Source organism: Pteropus medius, unplaced genomic scaffold (genome assembly GCF_902729225.1).
Source record: "Pteropus medius unplaced genomic scaffold, Ma_sr-lr_union100, whole genome shotgun sequence".
Lineage (NCBI taxonomy): Eukaryota > Metazoa > Chordata > Mammalia > Chiroptera > Pteropodidae > Pteropus > Pteropus medius.
Window position 1 is genome coordinate 1,485,647 of NW_024344240.1, and position 24,175 is coordinate 1,509,821.

General features: G+C 34.5%; 1 protein-coding gene across 12 annotated transcripts in view; it reads right to left on the reverse strand.

The window, feature by feature from the left end:
• The window catches only part of YTHDF3 (YTH N6-methyladenosine RNA binding protein F3), a 35,863-nt gene extending 11,897 nt beyond the window's left edge, over positions 1–23,966 (reverse strand). The window contains exons 1-7 of one of the 12 annotated variants that reach the window (XM_039868843.1): positions 23,878–23,923; positions 23,366–23,390; positions 19,912–20,056; positions 17,521–17,606; positions 15,869–15,913; positions 8,730–10,328; positions 3,388–3,465 (exon numbers count right to left, since the gene is read on the reverse strand). In XM_039868843.1, coding sequence (XP_039724777.1) covers positions 3,418–3,465; positions 8,730–10,328; positions 15,869–15,913; positions 17,521–17,606; positions 19,912–19,969 — 1,836 coding nt within the window. In that variant the 5' untranslated portion in view covers positions 19,970–20,056; positions 23,366–23,390; positions 23,878–23,923 and the 3' untranslated portion in view covers positions 3,388–3,417. Of the gene's footprint in view, positions 1–3,381; positions 3,466–8,424; positions 8,512–8,729; positions 10,329–15,868; positions 15,914–17,520; positions 17,607–19,911; positions 20,057–21,914; positions 21,972–23,365; positions 23,391–23,877 lie in introns of those variants that run through there. The other 11 variants (XM_039868842.1, XM_039868844.1, XM_039868845.1 and 8 more) reach the window with 11 other exon arrangements.
• Between the last annotated feature and the right edge of the window lie 209 nt (positions 23,967–24,175).

The window sequence follows — 24,175 nt, forward strand, 5'->3', positions numbered from 1 at the left end:
CACTATTAACTCTCCTGTGGGGCAACAAAATTAATCTGAGAAAAAAAATAAAAACGAATTAATAAAATGTTAACTGAAGCACCGCCTCCTTTCCCACATCTGACTTGTCGAGAATATTTACCAAGTTCAGAAGAGAGTATTACTGCAATAAAAAGTGAGTCATCCTGACTATTCAAAACATCACTCAGTATTTGATTCAAGAATTATTCAAATATGTAATATAAAAGCTGATAATATCAATTGTGATACACCCTGGGCCAAAAACTATTTTCCAGAGAAATATTCTTCTAAGGAAAAGCAAGATTTTATATACCGAATTTGTTAATTATAATCGACTCACTAATAGAGAACTACAACCATAGAAAAGTTTACCAAAAGGTAGTTTAAGATTGGGGTCCCTAACCCTCAGGCCGTGGACTGGTACTGGCCTGGGGTCTGTCATGGCCCAGGCTGCACAGCAGATGAGCAGCAAGTGAGTGAAGCTTCCTCTGTATTTGCAGCCGCTCCCCAGCACTGGCGTCAGTCTCAGCTCTACTTCAGATCATCGGGCATTAGATTCTCACAGGAGCACTGCTCCCTGGTGCTGAAAAAGTTGGGAACCGCTGGTCTAAGAAACTGAGATCCATTCTTTATCTTAAGAACTACAATTTGATTAGCGGGAAAGCATTATACTAGTTCTACTTGAGAAAAAAAGTACAGATGGTCTCCAACTTACGATGGTTTGACTTACAATTTTTTGACTTTACAATGGTGCAATATACATACTAAATTATATGAGATTTTCAACACTTTATTATAAAATAGGTTTTGTGTTAGATGATTTTGCTCAACTGTAGGCTACCGTAATGTGTTCTGAGCACGATTAAAGTAGGTTAGGCTAAGTTATGACATTTAGTAGGTTAGGTATATTAAATGCATTTTTGACAGGTATTTTCAAGTTATAATAGGTTTATTGAGAGAAAATCCCACTGTATGTAAAGGAATATCCGTATATATAGAATAATGTTTACTGTCGTAACAGGTGTAATTATTGTTTAAATAATTTATTGTATATTAACACAAACTTGGTTACTTTGAAACAGACCTAACATCATCTCATCTCAGAATCAGTTATTACAATTATGAAAAAAATTCTCTCAGGTACTAAAATTTACTCTTTTGAAATACTCAATATAAAATAGCATACATGACTAAAATATATCGAAGATTCTAGATTTAAAACTATTTAACAGGGACTATTATAATTGTTCTCTGCTTGTTTCTGCATACGCTGCAGGGCTTCATCTTTTTCTGATGGAAATAGGTAAATGCCGTATTTTGGAAATTCATCTCAAAGTTACAGGCAATTGAAAACTCTAATTATTCCTGCATGTTATTAAAAAGATATCAAACTAAAAATCTCACCTCAGATTGTTTTCTAATGATTAATAAGGATTCCTAAGAATCAAAAAATATAGGAGCTAAATGATTCACATTCAGTACAATAAAAGTAAAATTTCAGTAAAGGGATTATTTAGTCAAAAGCACTCTAATACAATGTAGATTACTGGACATTATTAGTTGTTTCCATTTCTTTTATTTTCCAATTAAACCAGCTTCTATGTATCAACAGATGCTCCATACAAATAGCAAGTTGAAGTAAAAAGTAAAGCTTCCCTGTCCTCCTCTAGCCCTCTCTCTCTTATTTTATATGGGTTGTCACTAACTTTAAGTAGCATCAACTTCTCAGTTTATCAATTCTGACACTATCAATTCCCACTGTATATGATGTGTATTTATCAAGGCTGAATGTTATATTCCCCTTCTTTCCCCCTCCCTACATTTAGAAGCCACACTGTTTTCAGTTTCAGTGACTGTCCTTATGACATTAAATAGGCACAACTGCTTGATATATCATCTCTATAAACAATTATCTGTTATCTTCAGAAAGATGAGAAAATTAGTGCATTTACCCTTCCTCAAATCCTTTCCTTTCCGCTCCATCTCATAACATTTTGCATAACTACAATTCAACGTTTTATATACTATTGTCCATTTCTACAAATGGAAAAATCAATAGGCAGCACTATGTAACTTGAATGATCAAGTACATAGCTCTTAAGTAAAGAAGAACAGTAATTAAACTAATAAAGAAGATTCTACAACATTCAAACCTTCCCAAAAGAGATTCTTCGAAGCTCTTACTCATTTAACATATGTTTACATCTACTATGCACCAAGCATTAGGTGCCAAGGATTCAGCAGAGATCAAAGCAAGTCCTTCTCGCATACAGCTTATGGTCCAATAGAACAAAGATTAGCTAATTTTTTTTCTTTTTAGCTTCCTTCACATCTCCAAGTTAAGTGGTTCCCAAGTAAGGGCTCGTTTTGTTTATCAGGCTCCGAAGACCACAGTGCCATATAACAAAAAGGTGTAGAGATGCTTATAGTCCTGATACACACTATATACAATGAAGACCAATCTGATTCAAATTGCATAGTCACTGCTGAGGTATATTTATTCTAGTATAACCAGCTACTGGGTGCATTATCTTTCTTGAATTTCTTTTTCATTCTGCTGAAGTAACTCTTCAAGTAACTTTCTCATGAAGGGCATGTGGCTAAGCTCTTACACACCTGAAACCTTTATTTTGTACTCCGCCTCCCTAACCGATATAATTCAACACTCATCTTCAAATATAATATACTCCATTCCCTCCACTCTAAAGTAAGATTCTACATGAGTATCCAGAGCTGTAAATGAAAATAATTCCAATGACAGTCTGATTCTCCTTCCTTTGTAGGTAACCTGTCTTTTACTCATAAAGCTTTTAAGATACTCTATCCTTTTTTTTCTTTTAAATTTTAAATAATACTATTGGTGACTTGGTCCTTCTGAAAGCATGTCTTCTGTGGGTCGAGAAATTTTTCTTTAATCATTCTTCCCTTTGTTTTTTTATGTACTCTTTTGAAATATTAGACGAACTCTCTTTCCACATCTTTCACCCCTATTGATCCACATTTGGAAATTTGATATTCCAGATCATCAATGGATTTAAAAATGAGCATTTTATTAATCTGCTCGCTCTTTTTTTCATTTGACAATCACATTTCTCATTTCCAAGAACACCTCTAGTGTCCGTTTCTTTTTACATATTAATCCTCAACAACAATCAAATTGTTTTATACTTTAAATTATCTTCTGCTCCCTGAATTAAATATTTCTTTTAGTGGGTTTGTCTTGGTTGTCCTTTCATCGAGCTAGATTTTGAACAAACATATCAAAATTATGTGTTTAAATATAAGAATAAAGAACTATACAAATACTATAATAACTGGTATGGAGTTCTCCTAGTGTTAAGTTTCACCAATACCCCTCGCTCTAAAATAAAGAGCCTGACTTTTTACGTTTTATATAGCAAGACAGGATATGTCCGGTCAGCTCCTCCACAGGGTGCTTTCCTGGCAAGCTGGGGAATTCCTCCACTGCCAAAATAACCAGAAGAAAAAAAATAAGCCAATAAAAAAGAACCAGCAATAAAAAGACAGAATTAGCTTTTTAGAGTCTTTGCCTATCACAAATAGGCTCAAGAATTTAAAGAAAAACATGAACACAGTGAAAAGATAAATGAAAAGCAAACTATATTAACTGCAGACCTAAATATAAAATTTTAAACTACAAAATTTCCACTAAAAAGCATAGGGAAAAAAGTCCCAAATTTGGGGAAGGCAAAGATTTCTGAAGTCAGATTACTTAGTATAAGCCTTCTAATATTGTTCTTATTATTCAAAATTTTGGCTATTTCAGGTTCTCCACCTGCTGAGCCTGGATCTTATACTGGAAAAAAGAAAAAGAGGCTTAAATGACACGGTGAATCAACTGACAGAATATTGTGGTTATATAAAAGAGTATACTTATTCTTAGGAAATATACACTGTATTTTTGGGAGGTAGAGAACCATTCTTAACAAAAAAAAAAGCAAACAGAGAAGTCTGTTAACAGGTGAATCTGGATAAGTGGCATATATATGTTCTATATACTATTCTTATTCTTCCAAATAAATTACAATTTCCAAATAAAAAGGTGAAGAAAAAAATATTTACTCCTACCCCCGAATATAGCTATAGTTCAATCATTCCACCATATTACTATAGCACCAATTTATTTTGGCCATTTTCCTGCTGATGGACATCTGGGTTTGTTCCTCGTTTTTTACAATTATCACCTGTGCACCTAAAAACATTCTTGTCTGTCTTCTGGTGTATACGCAAAGCTTCTCTTCAGTATCTATCTTAGAGGAAAACTGCTGAATTAATAAGGTGAATGAAATGCTCAGGTTTATCAGACAATGCAAAACTGCTTCCCCAGATAGCTGTATCAATTTAACATTGCCATCTGAAATTACTGAAGAGATTTTGTTGATCTACTGTCTCTCAAATACTTGAAACTATCAAATTTCTTAATTTTGCCAAGTAAATATAAAGTAGTTTCTCATGATAGTTTTAACTTGCATTTCCTAATTATTATTAAAACAGAATACCTTTTTATTATACTTATTAGCTATATTAGTTTCCTCTCCCATGAAATGACTATCCACATACCTTTTGCCCATTTTTTTACTAGGTTCATCTTTTTCTTAAACTGATTCATAGGAATTTTATATGTTCTTCATACTAATCTTTAGTCAGTTATGTTCAAATTTTTCCCAGTTCCTAATGTCTTTTTACTTTCCTTAAAGCAACTTTTCATGAACAGAATTTAATCTAGTCATATTTTATCAATCTTTTCTTTTATAATTAGTGTTCTGCGTCTTATTTTAGAAACTGTATTTTACTCAAAGGTCTCAAGCATATGGACCTGGGAGAATGTAATCTTCAGTATCAGAAGCTTTGAGGAATTCAGCTAAATACGAGAGGGTCATGTTAAATAATGACTTGCAAGCATAACAAGTAAAGGGAATCCTAGCAAAACATCACTAATTTGTCCTTTTTGATAGAGCCAAAGAGGACCTAGAATAGACAGGGAGAACACCCTTCATCACAGGGATGACAAGAGTATTCAAAAGCAGTGTTGCTAAAAAGCCAAAGTACTAATAAAAGCATGTCTAAGAGGAAACCTAGAAATGAAAACCTACAAATTCTGCCTGGACAAGCGGTAACAGCACCAGGAAGGACAGTGGGCAAGGACACATGAGACCCCAAACGCTGAACTGTTAACAAGCAGGGAAAAGTGTTTCCTGACATGGTGGTTTCAAGCTCAAAGGAAAGTCAAATTTCACTTTATGGCATATCCACTGTACTGGCTCTTTCTTCTTACTCTTTAAAGGCTGATGAATTGCTTAACTGGTGAAGTTAGTTTACATCATGCCTCTCACATCAATCTCCACATTTGCAATATAAATAGAATATATAACTAACACTAACCATTAAAGTATAAAACAAACAACAAACAAACAAAAAAACCCACTCTATGGGGGGAAATACCTGATCAGAATGATCAATCCTCTTCCCTGTTCAATGATGACAGAAAAAGAAAGCCAAAGTGAGTCTTAATTTTTTTTTTTTTTTCCACAGAAAAGGACACTAATAAAACTATAATGGGTCCGGATTATGACTGCCAGAAGCTAGACTTGGGGGAAGAATGTAAATACAGGAGAATAGCACAGGATAGTTTTGTAGGAATAATGGAACTATTCTATATCAAGACTGTGGTGGTAGTTACACAAATCTACAAATGTGTTCAAATTCACAGAACTGTACACCCCCAAAAAAGGGAATTTTACTGTATGATTTAAAAAACATTTTTAAAAAGGATATGTGCACAAATATTTATGGGAGCTTTATTTACAATCTTCAAAAACTGGAAACAACCCAGCTGTCCTTCAAAGAACGAATTGGTAAATCCATACAATGAAATGGTACTTAGTAATTAAAAAGAACAAAGAATTGATACATAAAACAACATAAATTGTAAAGATATCATGCTGAGTGAAAGAAAACAGTCTTTAAAAATTCCACACTGTAATTTCATTATCTGACATTATGAAAAATGCCTTAGAGAGACAGAGAACAGATGAGTGAACTGGGAGAAAGGGGGAGGGGAACACCTGATTACAAAGCAGCGAAAGGGAATTTACAATTTTACTGTATGTAAATTTTGAAAAATAAACAAGTTTAAAAGGATATGGAAGAGAAAGAAGTTTCTAAAAATGATCATTATGGGAAGTAAAATAAGCTGTGAACAGTCATCTCTGCTCAATAAAATCAAGACAGATTCTGGATCAAAGGATTCAAGTAAGAAAACAATCAAGAGGCAGAAGTACAGTGGAACTTAATGTGACAGATAATGTAAGCAAACCAGCACTGTCACTCAAGAATTCAAAACCTCACAAATCAGAGAATCAACACAAAGCAAATCATATCAATACAATGGAATTTCAAATTAGAGAAATTTTCCAAATGCAGAAAAAAAGTAACAAAGAACCAATGGCATTCAAGGACAAAGAAAGATTTGACATATTTATGACATTAGAAAAAAATAAAAACCTGGCCTATAGATAAAGGATTAAGGAAAATTATAATAGAAACCAATCTTGTACACATTCTACATAGAGGTCCATAATACAAGAATAAAGAAAAATTTTCTATGTACACAGGCAGAAATAGCTATGTCCAAAGTGAGAAAATTTAGGCTGGCCTCAGACTCCTCTGTATTATAAAGGTATAAATATATATGTGATGTAAATATAAAACTATAAAGCAAAGTCTGAATGAAAAGACTATGACCCAAAAATTCTACAGCCAGGTAAGCTGTTGTTCACATAGCGTGCAAAAAAACCCACATTTTTTTTATTTATAATGGCTTAATATATTATCAAATAATTCTATCTAAAAAGTAACAAAGACTAGTAAAATAAATTAAGATTCAAAATAAATATGTCAAAGGTGGGTTAGACATTATAAAAAGGATGGCAGTAAACCATTAAAGAATTTAAATGTAAATTTTAAAGTTTAAAAATTATGGTTTAAATTAGTGTTGTATGTATGAGCACAAAACAATATGTAATGGTCACAAAATTCTTGAGAAAATTATGTAGTAAAAAATAAAACTAGGACTAAATTTTCAGACTGGGTAGAGAAGAAATGTGGGAAGACATACAAGGGTGAGCGCTCCTTAGTGGTGGGAGGAAGAGAAGTTGATAAACACCTCCCTGCCATGCATCTTTTCTCCCTGAGAAAAATCAACTGGTTAAGAACAAGCAGCTCCCGAATCTGTGACTCCTACAAATAACTGCCTAATCAAAGAGAGTTCACCATCTGTACTTCTCAAAGACATCTTAAAATCAGCACACCTTAAAAGAAAATCTTCACCTGCATCCCACCTTTCGTCCCCCAAATCATTTCTCCTGATCCACTATTTGTAAACGGCAGTTACAAAGGTTGAGCAGGTCCTTAAATAGCCATTTGTATTACTGCAGAACGAAGTTTCTAACAATTTAGTTCTATAACCAGTAGCAGCAAAATCACCAAGGTGCTCGTTTAAATATGTACTCTACCAGGTAGGTCCCTTATCAAATGTATCAAATTCTCTGGGGTGGGTCTCAAGAATCTGCATTTTCAAAGAGCACCCCAATTGATATTATATGCCCCCAAATTTGGAAACCATTGCTCTAGGATCATTATTTCAACATGATTCACCAGTAAGGAATGTTAGCTGAAACAGTTCCCTCTTCTGCAAAGATTAAGAAGCCACAAGATACTTATGTTCACAGATAGGAATCAACTGCTATTTCTATACACTTAGGTTTAAGATCCTGTTTTATCTTAATTTCTATATACGAGCTTTCCGCGGTAATCAAAATAATTTACTGGAGAAGCTTCTAACTCTGTCTCATTTTAAAAGAAATTTAAATGTACTGTCTATAGGAAAAATCTGCTAATTGCCTACTCCATCCATTCTCTTCGCCTCCTAAAAATAGCACCCACCCCCACACCAATTTTCTTTTGTAGTCTGAACAGAAAACATTCCCCAGCCTGTCTTGCTGAGTGCTCTGTGATCAAATCTGGCCAATATGATGCAAGCAGAACAGTGAGTAAGTAATTTTTGGGAAATCTCCCTTGGAGTCTCAGAGGTAAATAAGAGTGGCAGAAATCAAATTTTGCAGTCTAAATCTAAAGCCCATGTCTTCCCAACTCTAAGCTGTCTTCCTAGGTCAAATCCTTTTGCACAAGTACTCTAAGTGCACAATTATAAAAACGCTTCAGGAGTTTCGAGGGGGAAATTCATTTTATTTCTCATAAATAGCAAGTGAATAATGTTCAAACGGTTATTTAAAAGCTGCTTCAAACTCCAAACACATTTTCCCATAAACTTAATGTTTAACATTAGTGACTACAGACCCTTGCCAGTTCTTAAGACTGCTTAATTATAAATGTAGAACTCACTGAGCTTTGATGAACACGACTCAATGATCTTTATCACCTGAGGAGTATGAAGAATAGGCAGGAAGCAAATTCAGAGTAAGGGTTACCCTTGGGAAGGAAAAAGGAAACGATTCAAATGTGGCATCACAGGCCTTCAAGGATGTTTGTCAAGTTCTGTTTCTTAACAAACTAAGTGGTTTGTTTCCTTCAGAGTAAAGTTCTTAAACTCAAAATGTAATATTAAAAGGTATTAAAGAATACCCACCCATGCATACCACACCAGTAATAAAAAGACCCTACACACAAAAATATTACTGTACTCTTACCCTACGCATGGCTTCCTCCTCTTCTTGACGCTTTTCATAATGTGCAAAGTCATCAAAGATTGAGGTGGTATGCTTGAAAGTAGCAATTATTTTAAGCACTTGCTTAGCTTTTTCTAGGGGTACCTCTTGAGTGTCCCTTGAATTGGTAACTGGTTTGTTGTCATTATTTTCTAAGCGAATATGCCGCAACTGATTATTGGGAACATCTTTGACAAAGATCCATTTAACTTCAAATTTGCCCTTCCACTTATCCTGAGACCAGACACCAGCATATGCATTATAGTCCACAACAGACTTCATTTCAGCCACTCCACAAAAATGTCCACTGCCATTCACACTGAAGAGTAAATAGAGTGGGCCTTTTCCATTCAAGGAACGGTAAGCTGCATCCAAACGCTTGTTACCATGCTCAGTACTACACCAGATAGAGTACTTAATGGAACGGTGAATGTCATCCTCAGAATAGCTCTTAATTATAAACACGCGTCCATTCTTCAGGTTCCAGTCAAAGTCTTTGGGATTATAGTTGTTTATGGCCTTTAGCTTTTCCAGCACTGGATGCACTTCCACACTAGAAGGTGAAGCGCTTACAGGAACAACACCTAAACCAAAGTTTTCACCGCCTGCTCCATTGTTCTGGTTGAAGCCAGCTCCCCTGTTCCGAGGCGCTACCCAGCGGTTTTGCAGCTGCTGCTGTTGGGGCTGCACTTGGTGAGGCTGGGCCTGTGGCTGAGGTCCTTGTTGCTGCTGTGGTTGTGGTGGCTGAGGCTGCTGTTGAGGCAGTTGGCTTTGCACCAATGGTGGTGGTTGAATTAATGGCTGAGGCTGCTGGATTATAGTTTGAGGAGGCAGAACTGGTTGGGTTGGTGGAGCCTTTACCACAGACCCCTTTTCGTCCCAAGTTCCAATATTCATGTTGTGTTTTATAGGAGGTGGTGGCACAGCAGAACCCCCAATTCCAACATTGCCCTTGGGTTTAAGTTTCGGCTGAGGTTTGGCGGGCTTTCTGGCAATGGCAGCCCAGGAGGTTGGTTTAGGTGCTGCACTGCTAACTGGGGGCACACTATTGGTGGCAATGCTCGTCATACCACTGCTGCTCAAGGCTGTACCTACAGTTTTTGTCACTGCAGCTGTCAGGTCACCACCAATTTTCAGTCCGGTCATGCCTTGCTCAATACTGCTAATGCCGGGCACCTTACTCAAAGTATCACTGCCAAATCCAGCCTGTCCATCAGTAATAGCTCTCCCAAGAGAACTAGGTGGATAGCCATAATTGCTACTATAAGCAGAACTTTGTGTTGATTGTCCCTGAGATCCACTTGTCCCCCATGTAGAGAAATCAGCATTACCAGGAAAAAAGTTAAATCCATGCTGACCAAGAAATGGAGGGGTATTTCCTAATGCCCCAGGTTGACCAAACACACCATCTGGTATATAATGATGTTCTCCATTACTCATTTGTCCATAGGTTGTCAGATATGGCATAGGTTGGTCTCCAGCCGTGGACCATGCTGCTTCCCCAAGAGAATATGGAAATCCAATGGATGCAGCATAGTAACTAGGCATGTATGGATCTGACATTGGCGGATAGCTGTTACTCTGGAAAACAAAAGATCATAATCAGGTATGAAATGTCCTCTGAAGAGTAGGGGGGAGAAAAAGACATCTGAAAGATTAAAATCAAAGTTCTGAACAAATGAAAAACAGATCTACCTGTTCCAAATAAACAGAATTAAAAATTCAAATCCAATTTTATCAACACAAAAACTTGCTGATGAGTATTTTAACACATTTGTTTATAAAATTGCAGAGTTTAATCAGACTTGTGGGGATCATTCTTGTTTAAAGAGCCTGGTCCTCTAGTATAATTTACGAATACTGTAATTTCTATAAAAAGTCAATTTATAAATTTTGCAGAGACAAACTGATCATTTACAGCCAGCCAGCTTTAATTTAAGCAACTGATGTATCTGAAAATTTATATGTAAGAATTAAACAAACCTGGAAGCTATGTCAATGATAAATTATAGTATATCTATATTAGCCAGTTCAGCAATTAAATTTTGTACTTTCATTAAGAAAAAACAGAGAAATGCTCACACTGAGAGGGAAAATATTTCAATATTATACCTACAGCATTATCTAAATTTATTTTGTTTTGCCTTGCTCATTTTGAAAAAGAAACAAAATCCTTACTAGTTTGTTAATGGTGCCTCTTTTTTTTTGTTCTCAATTTAGTCATATTCTTTATACTAATTATTAACTATATTTGGAAAATATTCAAATAATGCTAATATTAGTATAAAAGGAATGAAGAGCACCTCTGGAACCACCACAGTAGTGGCTGCTATGAGATACAAATACAAGAGAAGCCCAAGGGAAGCTCAAAATCACCAACAATGGTTTTCAAGGAAAAAAATTCTTGAAATTAATGTGTAAAATTTACTAGCCATGAAAATATATATACATACACACACTAATGCAGAATTCAATCACTAAATTTGCCAAAAAAAAAGTACTCATTGTTCTTCATTCTGACAAGTCACTGTGATATAATTCTAAAAAGCTTAATAAAAATAAACAGTTGTCAGTATAAACGAACATATATAATAGATTAAAAGTTTTTAAATTCTTTTTAAAATTTACAGTTACTAAAGGTATCTTTTTATATTTTACTGTTTTACCTAAACACTTATTAAATGTCTAAATTGTGGAAAACATCGATATGATTCTTTCTTTTAAAAGAAAACCTATACTTAAAAAGACATGACACAGGGAGATGAATAAATCTCACAAAGGGGAAGAATAGGAGAGCTGGTAATCAGTTTCAAAGTTTTAATTTAGAATGTTGGCACTGAAATATGGACTCAGTGAGTCCTTATCTGGATATGGGAGTGGAAAAGCAGACCAGGTAGAAAGTTTTAAGTTTATTCTTCAAAATAAGTGTTTGCAAAATTATACTCATAACTTATTTTGAATATTCTTATTTCACCATCACAAACGCTGAATTTTGCACAACAGTTACACATCAAGTTCCTAATTTATCTCTATTCATAGTGTGATGCAGGGGTTAGCAAACTAAAGGGCCAAATAGCAAATATTTAGACTTTGCGAACCAAATATAGCTTCTGGTAGCTGTCGCATGTTCATCTTTTAAAAAAAACCATCTTTAAAAGGCTGCTAACTCAAGGGTTTTTCTCAAAGAAAACAGGGCATGGACTGGATTTAGTCCCTGGACCAGTCTGTCAACACTGCTTTAACTGATTATGTAACTCGTACCAATTCTGAAAAAATAGAAAGCCCCCAACCTATACTACTAAGATTAATGGGGAACAAATTTTTGCAAATTCTGTCACCTCTGGGGCAGGAACAGGCCCGAACCCCTTTGGACTTGAAGGCTTTATTAGATATCTTTTCGATTTTTTTTAAATCATGATTTTTACTACTTCATCGCAAATTAGTGGTTTTGTCAAAATACTAACTTCAAATAACTTTTAAAACATGTTCCATTAGTCACAATTGCCTATGAAACAGACAGCTCACACTGATGAGCAGGGATGGGTTACTGTCTCTGACTGCAGAGTTGTCCACAGTGTTAGCACACCACCTAGAATCCTTGAGCATAATGGATAAATGGCCTGCTTTCTCCAATTTATCAAACAACGCTAACCATTTATTTTCCCATTCTTTCAGTAGTTTTAGCTGAATGGGTTTTTTTTTTTCCTTAGCTCTATGAAAGTAACTTAAGCAGTCTCCTTTCAAAAGGCAACAAGGCTTCGGTTTCAGTTCTAGTAAGAACAAAGCTGTAGGAAGCACCTCAAAGTTTAAAAAAAGAAGTGGTCAACACATTCTGAATGAGTAGAGCTTTGATTATAATTGGAAATATTTTTAAATGTTTTGCTAAATTTTAAGATAAATTTTTAATTGCTAAGTGGAATATTAATTAAAGGAATGCAACTTGGTAATAAAGAGGAACAGGATTTCCAGTTACTAATGATGGAAAATAACTCAAAACTTACTTTTACCTTTTACTTCGAACCTGGTTTTGAGACATTATCATAATTTCACAATTTATATAAAATAATCGCTTTAAAATAGTTTATTCATAATTCAAAACTTAGTACTAGTGAAATTTTACTATGTTTAAAGATATATATATGACCTTTAAGTAAAGTGATGTGAAATTTTTGGTATTTCCCTCATATTCAAAAACCTAATAGGAAGGGGAAAACAGTTATACATATAAAAAGCGATAATCAATGGACATAATAAATATAATATTTGTAAGAACAGATGCACATACCCTTTCTTTACCCACAGCATAAACTTAGAAACACAACCTGAAGGGGCCATTTAATATAAGTTGAAGTGAAACCATGAGGCATCTAAATTCTAATCCCAACCCAGGACTTATCAGCTATGTGAAAGCAGCCAGTAGCCAAGTTACAGCTCTCAACTGTTTTCTCATCTACTAAAAGGAAATAAAGATACAGTGCCTAGGCTAAGTTTTCAATCAACAAGTTACATTTATTAACACAACTTGCCTCTTTAAAATGTTATGTTAATCAGCAAGCATATAGTATAATAATTTCAAAGTTAGTCCAGATCTTAAGAGTATAAAGTCATGGCACGATACAGTAGGCAAGAATATGGGCTCAATTCTGTACTCTTTCGCTTTTTGTCAGTGATCTCATCAGATCATTTAATTTTTCTAACTCTGTTTCTTCACTGGTCAAATGGGGATAATATCTACTGCTTTAATAAATTGTAAAGATTTTTTAAAATCTACTTTGTTCATTGCAAAGTGCTATATAGAAGTATAGAAATTAAACCTTTACATTAAGTTTTTATTTGAAAACTAAAACATTAAATGTTCTTCCCTAGAATTTCAAAATCATTTATAATTATTATCCCTTAGCCTAGTGATGTAGGTCAATTGTTTTTCTCTTATCTCAAAGAAACTTGAATAATAATAAAAAATTCATGATCACTGTTCTGACCTAAAGATATTTTAATAAAACTCGATTATAACCGACAATCTTTCAGTTATAGTAACAATATCCGTTTTTACTTCACAAATCCAAACTGCCAAGAAAAAACATTGCACAATTTCTTAGAAGTTCAATTAAAAAAAAAAGTGAGGCATTATAAGATTACGAAGTACTTCAAACTCTAGAGTTCAATTCTGAATTAAAAACAAAAAGTTTGGTATACTTTTAATGCTTATCTGTATGTTCCTCTAACATTTAAAAATATTACTGTACTTTTCAGAAAATATAATTTATGCATCTCTAATAAGAATGTCACAAATCTATTAGACATCAGACTCAACTTGAATATTTCATCAACCATAATTCTTCATTCCCTAATTCTAGAAGATAACTTAATCCATTCATTCAATAAATACTCAAAGAATGCCTACTATGTGCCAGATCACAGCGCCAAGCACTGAAGAAATAGATGAAGAACATGGTCTCTGACCTGAAAGATTTCACAGGTCTAGTGGGGAAGACAGATTTACCCTATAATTTTATAGGTATTGTAATGGAAGTAAAAAGCAAAACAAATCCTCTAGTTAAAAAAGAAGGATGCAAGTAATGGGGGGAATCAGAAAAGACTTCATGAATTGATAGACATGTGAGTCTGTGTGTGTAAATAGTACATATTGAAAACATGAAAAAATATATTTATATTTTCAAAAAATAATGGTAAGTCCCATTTCCCTGAGTAAGTCAGATGGAGAAAGTGGACCAAAGATGAGGCAGGGAAGGTGAGCTGTGTTAATTCTTTAACATGACAATGGCGCAATCAGACTTTAAGAAGACTGCTAAGGAGTAATGCAGCATTACCAGTTAGGAAAACAGGCAACAGGAAGACAATGAAAACCTTAAACTAAGGGAAGGGTCACAAAATAACAAAACTCAAAATATTATTTTACTTTGTTCGTTTTCTATACCTCTTCCCTGATAATCATAGCTAGAAATTTATTTTCCCATATATACAAGCAGACAAACTCCAACTTCATTTTTCCAATTAATTCTTTGAATTTATATAGCACCTTTAATAGTTTCAATGAAACCTGAATTTTCTGATCAATTTAATAATCTGATTATCCTCTGGAACTATAAAGAACTAATTTTAAGACCAAAAGACATTTACTTAAAATTAATATAAAAAATTATCCCCTTTGAAAGTGAGCACCAGAAAATAGAAATACACTGCCACAGAAGGCCAACAACCGGTTTTGAAATATTCCTGGGTTTGATTTGAACTGGACCTAAGTATACAAAACAATTTAACCAAAACAGTAAACATCTTTCCAGATGAAAGATTCATTTCTTATTTATAATATTAAAATCAGATAACATTTAAAGTCATAATGTGTATTTAGTTGAAATTTTTTTAAACAATTATTTCAGTTAATTCAGTATGACCTATAGATGCAGAACTTTAAATATGCAAATAATTAGTTAAGCTATTTCACCAATAAACCCATTTTCATTAATCTGTTTTCAAAGGTCGATTTTTAATTTTTTATTTCTATTTCAGCTAGGTAATTATGAGTATCTTAAATTCTTACACAACCTACTTTCAGATTTCAGGTAATTTTCCATTTTTCTCTCCTCCCAGTTTTCAATATTCTAGTGTTAGTGCTCTTTAAAAAGTAAGTATGTACCCTGACTACAGATAATTATTTTTAATATTACAGAAAGATAATAGCTGAAAACCTATCTATTCATATTGGCAAGGAGAGGGAAGTAAAATACAGCCTTACTGGTATCAAACTTTAACATCTCTTTAGAGAACACATGAATATATTGATTCAAACATCATAAAATAAAATGATTTAATTAATATAAAGCATAAGACCTTCCATTTAAACATCACATTACAACAAATCCTTTATAGATTTTTTTGCCAACATAAGGAAGCTTTTATGATACAATTTAAAAATTGGGTTCACTAAGGTAATTGCCTCTATATTCCTAAAAAAATAATTTTCCAACACTTTTGAGATTTTTACAAGTGAAACCTTATGCAAAATTCCAACATATAAAACAGATAAAAAGCAGAGCACAGCTCTGGTTGCAGCAGGGGTGGGATCCAGGGTACCCTCCCTTGGTCTCCCCTAAGCAGACCTGAAGCACCTCTGTGGAATGCCAAATAATCATTCTTCTAAGCCCCTGTGACAAATGAATTATAAAATATCTGTTACCAAGTAAAACAAGGATTCTTACAGTAGCAATTCTCAAACATTTATGATCCACTAAAATTACCTGAAAAGAGTTTGAACAAATAAGTCAAAGGATCTGCATACTATATCCTTATCTTAGAAACTCATTTTATATTTTATATAATAAAGTATGAAATCAAGTAGCAAATAAAACAATTATTTAGACCAAATAAATCTCCCAAACTCATCTGATCATAAAGACCTGTTTGGGGAGAATATCTACTATACCTCATAAATATCAGAATTTCTCAAAGAAGTTGGAAAACACTGCCATAAAGGATATTAGCTAAGGTTACTGTATGGGCCCAGATATAATACTGTATCTTTCTTTTATGTTGCACTACATTTATAACAAATGATCTTCCCCTATTTTCCAATGATACAGTCTTTCACCACCTTTAAGTGGAAAGTAAATTCGTTATTGTGATCATAAAGTATATTATATAAATATGAAATGAACTTTTTCATTCTTTTAATAGTAGCCAAGCTTTCATAGATCTTATCATCCATTTTTCCTCTTTATCATTTATTTATTCCCTCCCAACATATGCCAGGAATGCAGATCAAGAGATAGAAGGGGTGGTTAAGGAAAAACTACCAAGAGAGTAAATCAGGCTGAACATAACCATGGCTCTCCAAAGTCATAAAAATAATTCTACATCCCACAAATTGGAAATGTTTTGTTCACATTTGCTCTACAACTGTAAAGTTCTGTAATAATATTTGGTGCCTGGTTCTTTTATAGTTTAAAAAAACAGAGGCTGAGATTTTAAGATACATTTTTTCTTATATCTTTTATTAAGCAAAATGACAAAAGGAGTTTCATTCCAGAATGTTCTCCCTAAAGTAACTGGTTAATAATGGAAGTCTTTTAAATTTATTTCTAGTAGCTACATTTTTACTAACATGCAGAAATGGTATACAGAGACCAAAGAATACCATTTGTTTTTCAATGGTTAAATTTAAACTATACCTGTATACAAATTCACAAGATCATTTGTGAAAAATCCAAACACATACCAAAAAAACCTTAAAAAGCCACCAATTATTCAATTTGATGAACTTCTCCATGCCTACACCACAGCAAGTGTTTATAAAGACTTTATTATTTATCTTTATCTATTACATTACCAGGTTATAGTAAAACTTCAGTGAAATTCAAATTGGAATGCTTTAAAAAACTACATTTAATCAAAAACCTCAGGCACAAAGTAGTCCTCTCTCACAAATCTCTAGCCAATTAAATCTTGTAATATCTTAAGCTATGAAAATATGACTGACATTAAAAGATTAAATTCTTCCAACGTTCAAAAAAATTACAATACGTACAAATAATGTTCATTTTTAAATCTTTGTATTTCATAATCTAGTTTCAGCTGTCTATAATTTTTAAAGAACTCTCCTGTGACATAAACCTGCAAATGCTATTCACTATTATGCAGGCACACTAGATTAATTCATGTTATGGTTAGTCTTATTCAATTAAAATATCTACTGGAAAACTCAATTACTACTAATATAAATTCAATTTCCTAAATATGGGACCATCAGACTTACCTGATTTGTCTGGCTACTTAAGTATGGCTCAAAATCATCATCATTTACAGCATCTTTTTGATGAATCGAACCGTTTTGTACTGAAACTAAAAAATACGTTTGTATTAGATATGATGTAATTATTCTTATGAAACTCACAGAGCAACCTAACATTTTCAGTATTTTTCAGACCTATTCGTAAAACGTTATCCTGACTTCTTTGTCCTTTTCTTTTAAAAACTCTTAAGGATTAACTTAATTTTGGATACAAATATTTATGTGCCACCAAAAATTTACAGATCTTGTACAGATAAGCCCAAGATTAGAAAAATACAAAGGACATATACACTTCTCATTACCAAGAACATAAAGTAAATATCCCAATTACAACACTGTAGTAAGCAAACTAAGTTTAAGTTAAAATGTTGCAAGAGTTCTCTCAACACTATATTTGAATTCAAAATATCACTTCAAATAGCATTGTAGACATTGATTTCTCTTTGTTAAATCTCTATATTAGAATGTTCTCTAACTCTGTTAAATCTCTATATTAGGCCAATAAAAGTAAAGACTGAAATAACTATTTTGTAACTAAAGTTACAATATCTTAAATGTCTCCAGTTATAAAGTAACTAAAATTCACCTGAAGCAATATCACAATGAACATAGTTATGAAAAAAATCTAAAAAGGGCTTTAATTCTAAACAAAAAAAATTAGGCTTTCACATGAAAGTACAAATAAAATTCAGACACTAAAGATAACCAGATAACCATGATTACTCTTGCAAAACACAAGAAAACCTGTCAACAATATATAATGCCTTATTTGTTCAGAGATCATTTCCATTAAAGCTCTGTAAGGTTATTCTCTTGTCAATGTCTCAGAGGCTTTTCAGTAGACCTGAGGTAAGGCGGCCCTGAGTCTGAATCCTAAGCCCGACACTGAGAAGCTGGGCAATCTCTAGTCAGTGATTCAGGCTCTGTAACTCTGACTACTCCTCTGCTCAAGGAGGTTATTAATAGTACGTACCTACCTCACCTCATCTGAGCATTCGATGACAGTATAATCTTGGATATTATTACATAAAATTATTACAAGATCCAAAGAGGACTAAAAATTACTTTAGGACCACAGAAGTTTTACAAGGCTAAAACTTGATGCGCTGGCATCGTCTATGTAAATATACCAGACTTCACTAATTTTGAACCACATGGGAGGTGAAAAAAGTTGAGCCTTTCTGATGAATGTTGACTAATCTCTTAGAAACAAACAGAACCTCAATACCTGAAGATTTATTGCTTAAAAAAGTGTCACGAAGTATTATAAACTATGCTTGGGATTTAAGTTGTGTTCTTATATAACAGCATATGATTTTTATTCTCCCTAATTTGGAGTTTAGATCACCTACAATGTAATGAGTTGACAACAGCATGGGAGCAGACAGGTGAAATCCTTTAGTTCTCTGGCTCCCACTGAGTAGCAATAATCAAAGAAATGATGCTATGCTATGAAGCCATCAAAGTAAACCTCTTAGGACATTACTGTTGCCCCTCAAGGACTACAAGAGCAACCTGAAGGTCAACTTGATCTTGGCTCCACTGAGATGCTTTAACTTTATATAATAAGGATTATATCATAGGTTTGACCTAAATGTACTCTCCAGAATTTATGTTAACAGCCACTAGAAATGAAAATAAGGAGGTGGGTGGATACCTTAGGTTATTTCTGGTAGGCTGATCATGTCAGCCCAAGAGATTCTAACATACTTCTCCCTTTACCACTGGCTTCACCACTCCTTTATCAAAGATAGCTTTATGCATGGTCTATTGCCTCTTAAAATATAATTCTTCACTACATGATTGGATTATTACACTAATATGTTTTTGAAACAGCAACCCATTTCAAAATTACAACAATCTATTTCTTGTTTCATTAGAATCTCAGAAATTTAATCCATACTGCTAGTACAGTAAAAAGTACCTACTTAAAATGTATCTAAATATGTATTATACTGTTCTTATTTCCTGTGTTCTATCCTTTCTCTTCTTCTAAGAGGCTGAGACTGAGAACAAAACATTCACACAAACTAATAGTCTACAATCATTTATAAGTGGATTCCTACACGATTATTCAAGGAGTATGTCAATCTAAGGGGAAAATGTTTAATTAAAAGTGTTTTACGCATACTGACAAGCAATTTGAATTAAATTAGAATCTGAGTAAGAAGCTAGCCCTTGAATTTCAGAAGCATACATTTAAGAAATTCAACTGTCTTAAAGACTTTAGTTTTTGAACATTACTTAATGACAATCTAATGTCTTGGAGACTGAAAGTCATTATACAGTAATGAAATCCAAGCCTGTTCCATAGTCTGTACAAGTTCTTCAGGGAAAAAAGAACAGATGACTTACATGAGTCTTCGCCTGTTTCCTCTGCTCTATGAAGCAGAGTCAAATCAAGATAGAACATGGGCCTTAGGAGCCAGGTGATTCTTTGCTCTGGTCTGACTACATCAAGTTAGGAAAGTCAACAGATCTGTGCATCATGTTTTCCCACCTACAAAAACAGCGACAATACCATATACCCTCTATCTCCTTACAAGAATGTTTTGAGGATTAATAATAAAATGAGGACTAAAATGACAGTTAAGTGTTTTGCAATCATTTCCAGGTGGGAGGGTGGGGAGAGGTTGCAAGAGAATATTGCCAAAATACAAGGCATTTTCAACAACTTTTCTGAAACACTTAGAGATAGCCAAATTTAACCTAATTCTTTCAAACTGCAGTTGTACCAAACAATGAAATATGTCTCTATGCTGGGAGGGGAAGAGAGTAGGGAGGAGCAAAAATATAAATTCCTTTCCATATACTTGCCTATTTATAAACTTAAGAGATAGAAGGAAGCAGACAGCAAGGCCTGAGGCTACAAAGAGTATGAGATCTGACACTTTTCTCTGAGGTGCCTGCAGGAGAAGGAACAGTACACTTTTATTCCAGCAAGCAAAAATTGTTGTTAATAAACAAAAGTGATATAAAGTCACTTTTAAATTATGGACCAATAGGTAAATAACCATCCTTAAATTTTACTATCCTTCATTACTACCTTGGCCAAGAATAAAAAGAATTTTAATACTTAACACAGGGACAATCAATCAATTAAAAAAAATTCAAACTTATAAACAAGTAAACCTATAAACTACGTTTTATACTACGAAAGCATTTTTGTCTTACAAAGATATTGATATAGAATTCCTTTCAAATTTTAGTTCCTTTAGTGCATTTACATCATTAAAGATACACACAAAACACTTAGCAGAAATCAAAGACACTGAAGCCAGGTATAAAGCTAAGGCTGTCGACTAAATATAATTCAAAAAAGAAACACAGCATCTCTGAAATTATATTAACTGAAATGGATTCTGCTTTCAAAACTCTGACAACTCCTCAGGGACATGTATTCTTCATAAGTCTGTTAAGTTCCGAATTCAAGTTTAATAATCATGTTCTTAGAATACTGAGGCTGCAGTTTAAGAAAAATAACTTTGTTTTCTGCTTCATAAAAGTAAACAGAGTAACTATAAAATAACTTCACTAGCTTGGGAACCAAGTCAGCTAAGGCAGAACAGTTTTTCTCAAACACACAAATAGCTACTTGTATCAGTTCACTGGAAGTGCTGCCTTCGCCTTGTAATTCTCCCTGCAGAGGCATAAAAATACAAATGATGTATATGTGTATTTGTGCAGTTGTAGTATCTACCATTTTAAAGCATCTTAAATGGTTACCAATACTTTCAGGCCAGTAGTTTTTCCCTCCCACCATGTCTTAAGCAATAGTCTCCCTGCACCCTAAAAACAAATGAGGTGAGGAAGTTGAAAAAAAAAAAATCCAGCAAATATAATGGCTCCAGAACAATGGACTACTGTAAGTACAACAATCCTCGTAACATACAATAGGATTTGTGACTAGAATCACTTCCTTTACTTTATAGAAGGGAAAGGTACCACACATGTTCAAGCTGAGTTGGCAGGTAACAGCCACAAGCAGAATCACAACACAGATCTAGGAATCCCAGTCTATCACTTTACCCACGGATGAAATTATGAACTGAATAATCAGGGAGAAAGAAAATTTCTTGAAATAAAGAAGAATCTGAATAAATATTTTGTATATGTGTCTAAATACATCCAACCAAGGTGATACTGATGTATTAAAACCATTTTAATAACCAAAAAATATTTATCTATGGTTAATATGCAATACTGTTTATAGGTAATTTATACCTAAAATATCAAAGCTGTCATTACGACATACCTAAGTGAAATGACTGTTATAAATCAAATTTATAGTAATGACTTACTAAATAGATGCTACTTTGTTTTGTCAAACAAGTACTTCATAGAACTTGCACACTTACCTTAAAGCAGGTAACACAAAACACTTAGCATTTCAAATAGCCTTGCAAAGTGCCACCTCCCCACAGATCTAGGATAAAATAATTTATGCTAGGCAATAATGACCACAAATTTCACATATCTCCAAGTCTATATACTTCCTAATGGGAAAGCTAGCAAAAAAAAAAAAAAAAAGATCATTCTTTTTCAATTTACAAATAAGCTTTTGTAAAACTCACTTAAAATAAATCAACAATAAATATCAAACTGAGTTTTTTGCTCATAACAAATTCTAAAATTAAAATTTTAACTCCAAAAATTAAATTCTAGAAATTAAAATGTCTAAATGTTTATACACTCCAATAAAATAGTTCTTTAATCAAAACAAAGCAATAAATTTGTTACCTAATATAGTGCCACATATCTGGTATGTACAAATTCTCAAATTGTACAACTCAAAGAAAATTAACTAAGCTGTGTATACAGTACCTATTCCTTTCAAATTTGCTATAGCAAATAAGACGCTGAAGACTACAAACAGCACCAATAAAAGACTGATTTACATCTAAAAAGGTATTGTAGACCTTATTTTCTAGACAATATTTTGATACTGAAATAAAAACAGGAAGCATAATTCTAGTCTAATTTCAAACCCCATTACAAACTACTATAAATATATAACTCATAATATTATTTAATTGGCACTGTCCCAAGAAAGCAGTTATTGTTCCATACTTACTCGTCACATGATCAATGTCATAATGTTTCAGTCAGCTGACTGTATTATTTCATATTAATACAAAATACACTTATTTAAGTGTATTTATAAATACAAAATACACTTATTTTTTAAAATGCTATACTTTCAATAGTATTTTTTAAACTAAATAGTAAATCACTTAATTCTAAAAGGAACTTCATAAACCATTTCCTTCACAGTCCTTTCTAAAATACCAAATTGATTCTCACCCTGCACTCAGGACTGTCCAGTTTTGATCTTTAACGTATTATTGCCTCATTGCCAACTTACTTCAATAGAATCAGTGGTTAACAGAACAATTTTCACTTATGTGACATGGAATACTATGTGGTTGCATGCTCCAATGCAACCGACGTGGCAAACAAAGTATCTACACATTTTATCTACAGACATACATAGAAATTTTTGTGGCAGAAGTTACATAATACAGATAAATTGCAAAATTAAATAAACATCACTAGAGTCATACTACCTCCTGAACTGAAATACAACTAAGGAAACTGTTTCTTGTACCATTTTGGTTTCTATAAAAGTGGCTTCAAAGCAAGGAACTTCCGAAGTTTTGGAAAGCTTTTGGATGTATTAGCCGTGATAAATCTTTCTTCAATCGTACATGTCAAAAAAAAAAAAATAGAGCAAAAACCAGCAACCCCTCCTACATAAAAAAAAATAACATTCAACATTGGGGAGTAAAATAAAAATATCCAAACTCACCTTTATTTCCTTGCCCTTTAGGTCTCTGTGTAACAAGACGAAAGGTGTCGTAATGAGAAGGAAAAAAAAAGAAGAGAGGAAAAGTGTGTTAATCAAAGACGTTATCAAAGACCAGTTATTTTAAACCGCGTAGGAGTAAAAGCCACCATATCCTCCATAGCCACCAATTTCCCAACCACCCCCAGTCTTTAAACCTCCTACCCTCCACTCGATGTCCGTCTCCCGAGCTCGCTTGGGCTCAGCCCCATGTCTGCCGCCCTCAGGATGCGGCCTAGGGCCCGGAAGAGGGTCCTTCCCCGACCCGCCGCGGCCCCGCGGCCCCGCGGCCTCCCGCCTCGGCCGCAGACGCCGGGGCCAGGACGCACGCCCCAGCACCAGCCGCAGGACCGCAACAACGTGCGCCCGGGGCACCGTTATAGTGCCGGCAGCGACGGAGTGGAGCCGAAGCCCCACGCGAGGGTGGAGCTCCAGGGCTCGGGCCTTTGCCGAGCCTGAGGCCTCGGCTCCCTCACCTGATCCACGCTAGTGGCTGACATTCTTCACCGCAACCCGAGAGCTGCTACTGCTGCCGCTGCCGCTGCCCCTGCCGCTGCTGCTGCTGCCGCCGCCGCCGCCGCCGCCGCCGCTACCGCTGCCGCTGCTGCCGCCGCCGCTGCCGCCGCCGCTGCTGCTGCTGCCGCTGCCGCCGCCGCCGCCGCCGCTGCCGCCGCCTGGGCCTCTCCCCGTGCACTCACAGCAGTCGGCTGCCGCCCTCGGCCGAGTTGACTGTTCCAGCCGCCGCCGCTGCCGCTGTTCGCTAAGAAGCCAGAA